We start from the raw sequence: 10,495 nt of genomic DNA on the forward strand, positions 1-10,495 counted from the left end.
AAACGAGGCGGTGGCTATCCAAGGCAGAGGTGAAATCTTTGCGAACGCTGTGATACTGAAACGTTGAGATCATTTGATAATGCGCTCTAGCCCCATCTAGACCTCTCACCAGTCGACCTGTATAGACCCTGCCTGTAATGCATGACCCACCAACTCCAACGCGTATGCTCGTGACAATGCAGGACGCCCAAAGAAATGCTGACGAAGGAAACATTTGAGACTTTTGCACCCTTGCCCACTCAATCCACAACTCCGCCTGCCTAAGCTTTACGCCTCTCATCGTGCCCCGAAGATCCTCTTGATATCCGCGAACTTGACCGGCTTGACAAGATACATGTCAACGCCGGCATCATGTGCGTCCTGCTGGTCTTGCGCACTTGCCAGTCCAGTCAATGCAACAATGTGACTTCTCGGCAGGTCGTGCTCCTTTTCGAACTTCCGGATATTTCGAGTGCTCGCAAGACCATCCATAATCGGCATGCTGATGTCCATCAAGATAAAGTCAAACGGCCTCGTCGCAGGCGTTGTAGACATGGCTTCTGACTTGTAGGTCTCGAACGCCTCCAGCCCGTTCATTGCCTCGCAGTAGCGCAGCTTTTGCCGCTTGGCGAAGACGACGAGGAGCTTGAGGTTGATTGCGTTGTCATCGACGAGCAGCACATATGGGTTGAAGTATTCGTTCCCTTCCGTTGGCGCAGGAGACGAAGGTGTGATGGACTGGGGTGGGGTGATGGTCGAGGAGAAGGGGAGGATAGGGGGCGGTGAGGGTGCGCCAAACATAGTGACGGCGGAGTCCTCGCTGGGGGACTGGACCGTGATGCTATCGCTTATGCTGCGCTGTTCCTCGGTCAAGGCGCCAGGAGGAGCAAGAGTTTGGTGATGGTGTAGACCAAGCGCAGTCATGGAGCGGGTTATCTGGCGATCGCTGTTTGCTTTGTGGGCTCGCTTCTGGCATTGGAGTAGGGTGCGGGCGAGTTTGCGGGGTCCACATCTGCGATCTTGTTAGCCATTGGGACTCTAACATCACCCTGGTGCAAGACTTACGGTTGAGTGAGAACCTCTGCTGTCCAACCCAGAGCATCGATCTGCCTTCCAAGTCGTTTCTCCAGGGCCGTCTTCTCAGCTGTGTCTGTGCAGACACACACTACGGTAAGAGGTGTCTCATTGACCCAGCTGGGGCTTGACTCCTGTAGCAGTCGATCAAGAGATGACGTATCAGTCAAGAGGAAGTCCACCTTCTTGCTCGAAAGATTGGGGTCGTAGATGTCCAGTATATCCATGTTGAAGCCACTACAAGCGTTCTGCATGGACTCCTTGACTTTCATACCACGCTGGCCACCGATGGAGTCGCATTCGCACAGAATGCTGACCGAAGCTCCCTTGAGCGCCTCTGGGGCTTGCAGAAGGTACTGGTTATGCTTCGTGGTCTCACTTTGACCAACGGGCAGCTGCAGCGTAACTTGAATCTGGGTGCCGACCTTCACAGTACTCTTGACAGTGATCTCGCCCCTGAGAGACTCCACGATCTGCTTGACAATGCTGAGGCCCAGACCAGTACCTGACGCAAATGGGTCTTCTTGGCTGAAAGGCGAGAAGAGCTTCGTCTTCTGGAAATCAGCAGACATTCCGCGGCCGGAATCCTCTACGGTCAGAGACAGGTTGATATGTTGCGAAGTACTTCCGGATTGGATCAGGTTGAGGGCAACAAAGCCAGAGTCGGTGTACTTCAGAGCGTTTCCCAGAAGATTCATGACAATTCTTCGAAGGGCACCCGGCTGTGAACGGACGGCCCAGCTGACGTACGGCGCTACGATCAGCGAAACGATGACAGACCGGTTGTCTTTGCCAACAACAAGCGTGCCGTTCTCCGCAGTGGGACTTTCTTCGCCTGTCACTCCGCTCACGCCAACCTTTTCAGTGTCGACGTCTGTAGCAACTGCGTTGATACTGTGCGTTTGACGGAAGGTGTGTCCGGCGCAGACCGTGTCACAGACTTCCTCAATGAGCTGAGCCAGGTCGAAATCGGCTGTAACACCGAGAATGGAATTGTCCGATGGCAGTCTCTTCGTTCGGCCTTCAGCGCCTCGCTGTTTCCTGCGTGCTCCGGTGTTGCGCAGTTTGTTGATCTTAGCATGATCTAGGACGTGATCGATGGTGTCTAGTAACGTTTTACCGCAAGTCTCGATAGAAGAGACCAGTGATTCCTGATACGCTGAAGCGACGGTATCACGAAGAAACTCCACTGATCCAAGGATGCCATGTAAGGGCGATCGAAGTTCGTGAGAGATGGAAGCAATGAAGGTAGTCTTGGCTCGATCCGCTTTCTGCGCACTCAGGCGTGCCACTTCGCTGGTAATACTGTTTCCGAAGGCCTGGAGGTAAGGAAGCTCGTTCTCAGGGCTCATCAGCCTTCCAGCTTGGGTAGTCCAGATAAAGCCTCCAGCGACCCAGCGCTCGGATGAAGGATCCCACAAAGGTAAGAAGATGAGCGTTCGAACGTTGGGCAGTACTTTTAAAAATTCTGTGGGAATGAACCTCTCCCTTCGCTTTCTCCTCCGGGGCTGTCCATTAGGTGATGTTGCCGTACGATCTGACTGGTCGGTCTCCGAGCGCTCTGATTTCTCGTCGCTCGAGTTGATGCCGACACCTTCCTCGTTGTAGTTGAAGAACTTGCCGAACGGATAGCGGTGGATGTAGCGCTCCATAGCTGCTTCATTGAAAGCGAAATCTTTCTGAGCTATGGCAGCATTGCCGGTGCCTTGGCGTATCGAAAGACCGACGACAGGGCAAGCCTTGCTATCAGCCTCGGACGATGGGCTCCTGTGTTCTGGGGCGTCCCCGCCAAAAGTGACCTTTTGCCTCCTGCGTCGTCTGGCGGTTGCGGTCGAATCAGCGGTGTCGAAGTCGGTGGTGTTGTTCGTAACGCTCTCGTCGCTGCTTGCTACGGAGTTGCCATCGTCGTAGAGACCGCCCTTGATGCCGGCTGCTGATGTGTCGAAGAAAACCACACCGTCTGCCATGGTGGATTGGCGCATGATACGTGCTGCCCTATGAAAGATACGAGCAGTGTCAGATTCGGCATGCGCCTTGCGCTGGGCGTGTTTGGTAGCGGTCGAAGGCGTTACGGTGCCGGAAGCCTCATCTTCCTCGAGTGTCTGGAGGCGTGCGTTTTCCGTCTGGCGTTCCATGGTGGACATTCTGGGTCCGGCTTCGTCTCGCATGTCGGCGACCGAGGAACGTTCGATGAACTGTTGCAGGCCGCGAACCATACGCTCGCCCTTTACGCGGTCGTCACTGTCCTTGGCAAGCTCGAGGTGCTCCATAACGGCTGCGGCGACGTCCTGCATGAACCGCATGTCGGCGGCACCGAGGCCATCGCGGGGTCGCTCGTCTGAGACGGCGTATACTACATCCATGTCAGCACAGCGGGGGCGACCGTAGCGACTTCATGACGTACCACCAATGCGGTGCCCTGCCTTGGTGATGATAGGAACGCCCGCATAGAACCTCACGCCTGGCTCACTCTTAACATAGTCCTTGTCTGCAAAGCGAGGGTCCAGTCGACAGTCTGGGATGACCATGCACTCGGCGGTAACCGTGTCGCCATTCTCCTCCTTGGCCGTGTACGTCGACGAGAAGGTGTGGAAGCACACAGCGTCGGTCTTGTTGAGCACAGCGTTGCCCAGCCAGACGTCGTCTTCGGGGCGCTCTGCCTGCGCTTGGAACAGCGAAACGGTCTTGGTGGCCTCGGCAAGGATGTACTGGCGGTTCGAGTCGATCAGCGACACCATGCAGCGGCGAACATCGAGGCGGAAGGCGGCGAGCTGGGCGAAGGCAGTCAAGCTCTTGTCGCGCGAGGCTTCAGGCTGGTAGCCCACATTGGTGAGGCCCTTCTCTCCGATGCCGACGGCGCTGTCGACGAGGCTCTGCGCATCGAGCCATGGGCGGTAGTATCTGCAGACAGAAGCCCCTCGTTAGCATTCACTGTGACAGCACGCCAGCCCGGCCACTAGTAAAACCCACCTTTGGAGGTCTCGCTCTCGCGCCGCCTCAGGCCATGACAATATAGGCATACTGCTCGAGTCTAACGGTCTTCACTCTGACATATTCTGGAATCATGCACGCGCAGGAGGGCAGTCGAGCACGTGCAGAGGGAAGCAAGTCGAGCACGCGGCGAGGGAATCAAGGCACTGGTTCGAATCACCCGTGGACGCTGCCCGCAATCGTGCGGTGTGTGTTCTTTCATATCCGCGGAACGAAGCAGCGGAACGAAGGGCAGCACCTACGGGCGTGACGCGTTTGACTGCATCGGGGCCACAACGGCGCACAATCCCGTCTTGGAAGAGCCGTGTCGCTTAGCACTCCAAGATCAGGATCATGGTGTTGTGGACTCCCCTGTGGAGGCCAGTCAAAATGCGATCCTTCGGCATCGACGATGGTCTGGATGAGTTTCGTTAACAGCTCCATGCGCGGTAGTGCCACCAAGCCACTTTGCCACTAGAGCACAGCCAAGACTCTGCTGCTTGCGGCTAGACGCTCGCTCTAATTGATTCTAACTCGGCGCCCGGAGCCCTGCAGAAGGACGACGGCGCAGCGCCTCCGACTTCATCCTTATTCAGCGTCCCGGAGCTTTCTTCCTGGCGAAGGTTTATTCCTGGCGAAGTTGAGCGCATGTTGCCGCGGTAATTGGGTAATTGCGGACGGCTGCGTGGAAGAAAATTTCAAGATTGCTCGTCTGTGTAATCCAGCCATTATTGCCGGCCTAGCCTAGCGAGACCCTGGCTCGTCTGGCACTCGGCGGCTCTAGCCGTTCTGCTAACTATTCTGGCGCTAGCCCGTGCATCGCGCGCATCGCCCACGCAAGACCCAGCGCTCGGCAGAACTTTAGACACTCAGACTCAGTTCACGACTCACGACGCAGACGCGCGCAGCCATGTCTTCAATGTTCGACCTGCCCAGCGCGAAACGGTAATTGGCAATCATCCATGGCATTATTCGGCGCCGTTAATGTTTGTGCAAGGGTGCGCCGCGATGAGCTTCGATCGCCACATGAGTCCCCACGATCGACGCCAGATCGAGACATCGAAGAACTTTTGCGCCAGCGGATATCCACCGAGTTCGCCTTCACGACTACCGAGCAAGATGCCGGCCATGTTGAAGATGCAGTGCAGAGCGACGAGGACGAGGCAGAGCTGCGGCTGTTCGCTGCACCAGCCAATGCTGCGCCCGCGACCTTGAAGGTGCGACTCTCATCGCCAGGCCTGGACAAGGGAGATGGATCAGGGTTCTTGGTGAAAAAGCCAAAGAGCTACTATTTCGCCGATGAGCCGACAATGGACGAAGAGCTGGCGCTGCAGGCCGCTGCGATCGATGGAAGCACTGTGCTGGAGCTGTCGCGGCAGCCATGGCCGGCCTGTGCGATGCTGTGGAAGGTGCACACAATCACGAAGGATGGCATGAAGAGGGCAGTGTTGGTTGGGCACCCTCGCCTGCTGGCTACAGTAGAAGAGAAGGATCACAAGCGGACACGGAAGGGGAAGAAAGCGCGTATCGCGTTGAGGAAGAAGAAGCAGGCAAACAAGGACAAACAAGAGGAGAGGGCCAAGCTTGCGGCAGAGAAAGAAGAAGCTGAGCGCGAGAAGAGGACCAGGCGAAACAGGGAGAAGAAGGTTAAGAAGAAGGCCAAGGCGCAGGCTAAGAAAGCTGAGGGTGAAGGCACCGCTGAGAGGAACAGTCAGCCGGCAGAAGTCGAGGCGGATACAAGCATGCAGGACTGAGCTTTATAAACCCTCGATTCGACGGTCTGTGCGGCCACAGCCCTGCCTCGAAGGCATAGTGACAAAGCTGGGCTATAGGTCTGTGATCTTCGTAGCAAGCTCGCGGCAGAGGTGCCTGTGGTGAAAATATCCCAGGCCCAACCATCTACATTATCGTGGGAAGGCAAGAGCGGCGTTCTCGCAGGTTGTTTGTTCGCGCCAGGTACGCCTTCACTTGCGGTTCACGGAATCTGGACGGTTTGCCTATCATCATCGACTTTGCCAGTCAACACACAATCATCCACTCAACACTCCGCCCAAACACAGTTGAGCTCGATACAGTTGGGCAAGCCACAACGCTTGCTATACATACTCTAGCTGCCGCACCAAGGTTGGATCTTCACAACCTCCCTAGCGATTTCGGCCTGGAGAACCCTTTACGCGAGCATGAGGGTGAAGAAGAGTCTCTTTGGTCCTTTCGAGAGCGATTCAAGCCAACCCGCCCAACCTTTCAACTTTAGCTGGACAAATCCCTTTGAAGGTGTGACCGCAGCAGAGCATGATGCCCAAGCTACGGATAGGTCCAACGGGGTTACTGATACGCCACAGGACTCAGTCCCTGTCGAGCAGCCCCCCAAAGAAGATGGGTCCCTCTCGCCGCTCGATGACCGTATCTAGACTCTGTATGATACCTACCACACCAGCTATGCAGTTCCCATCAACGAGACATCCGCGCACATGCAGCAGGCCAAAGACTTTGCCCTCGCCTTGCTTCAGCGCCACTACCCCGAGTCTGAGGACTACTTAGTCGAGCCGGCAGCTCTGGGTCCATACTCTGCTAAGGGCATCATCAACTTCATTCTCAAAGAGAGCAATGAGTCTGGTTCTGACCCAGACACTCCTCCACCGAAGAAGCAGAAGCGATCGGCAAGGAAGATTAATACTCATTACTCCTTCGACGCGCCTTGGCATCACATTGAGCCCGAGAACATGGCCGCTTTTGTCGTCAGGAAGGGCGTGCCGGAAGTGCATGAAGGTGTGGAGACAGTCACCTATCGCACGCACACCTGCCTCGTCATCATCCTGGACGATCTTTCTACATTTCAGCGCTGGTCCCGAGCTAATATGAACCACCGCGGCGACGTCCTCAGTGACTTGCTTGGGGTTGCAGGTGGGGTTGAGAAGGGTCATGGCATGCTGGTCTTTGGAGCAAGGTTGGAGGTGTACGACTTCGATGCCAAGGACGGCAATATGCCTATCAAGCCGTACCAGAACCAAGGCTGGAGGATAGACATGCGCACCACCAGCCTTGCAGCGGCTGATGAGGTGTTGCGCGGCTTTGCTGGACAGGAGGTAGTCTACAAGGATGCGCTTTGAGGTATTCGCAAACCTCGGGCTTAAATTTCCTGCTGTTCAAGAGGTATAGCCAGAGTAGTCAAAACAGGCATCAATCCAACGTATCCCCAACCCGTCTTTACCCAAGCAACCCAGCCATCACCAACCCCACAACCCCCATCACACTCCCATATCCCCAATGATTCCACTCATTTATCCCCGCCTCGCCCTTGACCACATACCCATCGACCCCCGCACACAGTCCTGCCGCCAGCATGATAAATCCTGCGCTCCTCCTGGTGCCGAACCAAGTCGATGCGTAGATCGCAGCTGCGATAAAAATGTCCTTGGCTCCATACAACACCATGACGCGCTCCATGATCGCCCAGTCAAGTGGATTCGTTGGCGTACTGGAGAAGCCGTAGAGAGAGTACCCCACACGTGGGTATAGCATGTATGTTGTTCCGAAGCCGAGGCATATGGTGCCGAAGATTGTGGATATGTAGGGGAGGAGGGGGTGTCTTGAGAGGCCCATGGTTGTCGACGTTGGGTTGATGTAATGTTAAGTAGATTTAGGAGGTCGACGCTCTTATGGGGTTCTTCGATGAAGGTCTTCGATGAAGGTTGGTTTATAGGATTCAAACCAGATTGTTCATAAGGTGTGTGCAATTGGTTTCTTGTGTAACCGTCGACTGCTGTGCTGACTTGGATCGAGCCATGGTATACACCGCTTTTTGTATTCACGCCAAGGCATGGCGCGTTCACGCGCTGGCACGGGAAAGCGCAATCCGTGGGCGCCGCTCCGGTAAGGCAGCCATCACAGCCTTAAACCACAAACCCGCAACAACGGACGTCGGTCAGCGGAAGTCTGACGCCGCCATTCAACGCGGTGATGGAGGCGCCGCGGTGCCGATGAAAGGGCGATGAAGGGGGCTGGGTCAAGGTTTGAGTCCTGCTGAGAGGTCACAGGCTTGGCAAAGAAGTGTTCGAGTGGTCGACTTTCACTGGTATGGTACAGGCCTGCTTTGTCTATTCTCGAAGCACCAACAGCCTCCAACGTTCTTGCGTACACTGTTGACGGCTTCTGTGTCTTATTGAAATATGATCTCGGTTGATTGTGTTTCTTGTGTGCGTTTTAGAAACCTGGGTCAGAGACCGCCCATACAAGCTATTGGCCCTAGTCCCAATCAGAATGGTAAAAAAACCCTGCCCTATATCACCAGAGAGCCACTTCCATCCCACATGTCTCACTCCGAACCTTCCTCGAGTTCGATGAACGCAGCATCTTCCTCGAAGCCGTCTCTCTCCTCCACAGTTTTGTCAGCGTTCAGTGGTGAGAGTTACTGTTCGATTCGTGGAGGTCTGATCACCTTGTAGCGACTTGTGTATTAGCGCTCAAACCCCCGTTCCATACGCGTAAACGTAGATTCTCGTTCACTGACCAAGCTACCCTCTAGTATATCACCCTCATCATCATGATAGGAATCAGAGTCAGAAACAGCACCATCGTCCACGGTCTCCTTAGCTTCTTGCGCCAGTATGTTCTACTTCTCCTTCAGGACTTGGATTTGCTTCTCCAGGTCGGCGATGGACAGACCGCATTCCTTCCCAGTCGTTGAGGAGCTGGAGGATTTGCGGTGTCGTGGCCGCTCTGATTTGAAAGACCGGCTGATTCTCGACACTGTGCCGCATCAGATTCGCCGACGCAAGGCCTTCTGTTGGTGGTTGGGCCGATGCCTTGCTCTTTGGATTTCGAGCTTCGCGCCTGATCCGGATCGACTCCAAAGTTCTGGCGAGCGCTACGCTGAAAAAGCCACCAGAGTAGTTACTGGGGTCATTCAAGTCGTCACTGACCAGCACATCCTCCTCCTCTATCTCCTGTTCCGGCGTCTGCGGGTCCCAGATTGCGGTATCGACCGATCTCAGACTATCATCGCTCCTCGTTCTCCTCAGCCTCATCCTCATGGCTTCGAAGTCACTCGCTTCCCGCTCCTGCCTCTCCTGCGGACTGACCTTCCACGTAGCAGCTCGCTCCATGATGCCCACTTGTCCTGCAGCTTCCTTGGCGAGAGCCGCCTTGATTGCCTTCCCCGCTTTTCTGCCGACAGTTTTATACCCGGTACCAAATGCCTTCTCATTCTCCTCCGCCGCTGGAACAGTCACAGTCTCAACTTTTTTCTCCTTGGCCTCCGGCACCGCGTCCTGCAGACTCTTGAAGAAAGCGTATAGTTCAGGCGTAGATTGGAACCACTCCACGATCTCGAGAGATTCATTAACCTTGTATTCCACGTTCACGTACCCCTCGATGAAGTTCAGACCCATCGCCCTCACGATCTCCGAGGTATGCGGAAAGGTGTCCCACAGCATACGCATATCCCACAGAGAGACTGGCGGAGAGCTTAGCATGAGCTGGGCATGGATGTGCATATGCAGACCGCGCAGTCCTTCGATGGGTAGCTCAAGCGCAAGCCATGCATTGTGTATAGCTAGCGAGGTCGCGAGGTCGGGATGCACGCCGAACATATCTCTTCCCACCTTGCGGCCGCCGAGGTGAAGCATTCGCATGATGATCCAACCCAGACCTACAGCTTCTATGGAGGCGAAAATGTCGATGCCTATGTATGGTGTGCGCAGACACTGGCGTGCGACGGAGCGTGGAAGGTATGTGGGATCTGGGACAGGCAGGGTCCATTTTCCAAGCGCGGGCGCGAAGTGGAGGGCAAGGTTCAGTGGGATGTGCGGAGGAAGCGAGGACGTGATGTCCAGGCCGTAGATACCAAAGACGACGTATGGCGGCGAGTTGATGTTATGTGGTAGCGGGCGCGTCGGAGAGAACTCCAGCAGGTGGGACATTTTGTGTCAAGGAGATGAGATGGAGATCTGTGGAGTATGTCATGGTTGCAAAATTGGTTTGTATGGCGAAGGTGAAAGTGAAGTGAAGGGCAGCGTTTGGTTTTCCCGTCTGATGACTCTTGATACACCATGATCTCATGGGTCAGCATGTCGTTGCTAGGCACTGGCATGAATACGCTTCGTGTCAAGGCCGACTGTTCAGGCATCGATTGGCCACCAACGATGCAGTTCCTGTACATGCTTCAATGTTTCACCACTCTCAGACATCGTTCAAATATCGTTGCTAACTTTGTCTTCAACAGCGCCTTCATAAGCCCCCTTTCTATCCATCACAAAGAAGTTACTCATCACAAAGAAGTCACCCCTTTTGAAAGCACTATTGCATTATCTGACAGTGTCAACACCTCCGCCGTCATCAGACTTAGCCATTACGCCCTCACATACTCACGCAAATATGAATGTGTTTGCGGGTAGGCCCTCTTTTTTGAATATCAACACTAACGATAATCTACTTTCGACATGGCACTATTCCAGATCCGTGGCTCCGATCC

The 10,495-nt window shown here is 54.9% G+C and overlaps 5 protein-coding genes across 5 annotated transcripts; 2 read left to right on the plus strand and 3 right to left on the minus strand.

Moving 5' to 3' along the window:
• Positions 1–138: 138 nt before the first annotated feature.
• On the minus strand, positions 139–4,157 carry BU25DRAFT_5402 (sensor histidine kinase-like protein/response regulator). The gene is made up of 4 exons (XM_033700208.1): positions 4,024–4,157; positions 3,458–3,954; positions 1,045–3,406; positions 139–991 (listed from the first exon to the last, which is right to left on the minus strand). Exons 1-4 carry the CDS (start codon positions 4,071–4,073, stop codon positions 277–279), a joined length of 3,624 nt encoding a protein of 1,207 aa, XP_033567616.1. The 5' UTR covers positions 4,074–4,157; the 3' UTR covers positions 139–276.
• Positions 4,158–4,855: 698 nt separating this feature from the next.
• On the plus strand, positions 4,856–5,777 carry BU25DRAFT_486533 (uncharacterized protein; the record flags this gene model as incomplete). Its single annotated transcript, XM_033700164.1, has 2 exons — positions 4,856–4,968; positions 5,021–5,777. Exons 1-2 carry the CDS (start codon positions 4,934–4,936, stop codon positions 5,775–5,777), a joined length of 792 nt encoding a protein of 263 aa, XP_033567617.1. The 5' UTR covers positions 4,856–4,933.
• A 325-nt stretch (positions 5,778–6,102) lies between these two features.
• BU25DRAFT_5441 (uncharacterized protein) lies at positions 6,103–7,182 on the plus strand. The gene is made up of 2 exons (XM_033700209.1): positions 6,103–6,297; positions 6,366–7,182. The coding sequence occupies exon 2, from the start codon at positions 6,495–6,497 to the stop codon at positions 7,131–7,133; it is 639 nt and encodes a 212-aa protein (XP_033567618.1). The 5' UTR covers positions 6,103–6,297; positions 6,366–6,494; the 3' UTR covers positions 7,134–7,182.
• A 118-nt stretch (positions 7,183–7,300) lies between these two features.
• BU25DRAFT_426972 (uncharacterized protein) lies at positions 7,301–7,626 on the minus strand (the record flags this gene model as incomplete). Its single annotated transcript, XM_033699950.1, has 2 exons — positions 7,301–7,320; positions 7,350–7,626. The coding sequence occupies 2 exons, from the start codon at positions 7,624–7,626 to the stop codon at positions 7,301–7,303; spliced, it is 297 nt and encodes a 98-aa protein (XP_033567619.1).
• Positions 7,627–8,308: 682 nt separating this feature from the next.
• BU25DRAFT_405325 (uncharacterized protein) lies at positions 8,309–10,196 on the minus strand. Its single transcript, XM_033699754.1, has one exon. It carries the CDS (start codon positions 9,942–9,944, stop codon positions 8,613–8,615), a length of 1,332 nt encoding a protein of 443 aa, XP_033567620.1. The 5' UTR covers positions 9,945–10,196; the 3' UTR covers positions 8,309–8,612.
• Between the last annotated feature and the right edge of the window lie 299 nt (positions 10,197–10,495).

This window comes from Macroventuria anomochaeta (genome assembly GCF_010093625.1).
Source record: "Macroventuria anomochaeta strain CBS 525.71 unplaced genomic scaffold BU25scaffold_1, whole genome shotgun sequence".
Lineage (NCBI taxonomy): Eukaryota > Fungi > Ascomycota > Dothideomycetes > Pleosporales > Didymellaceae > Macroventuria > Macroventuria anomochaeta.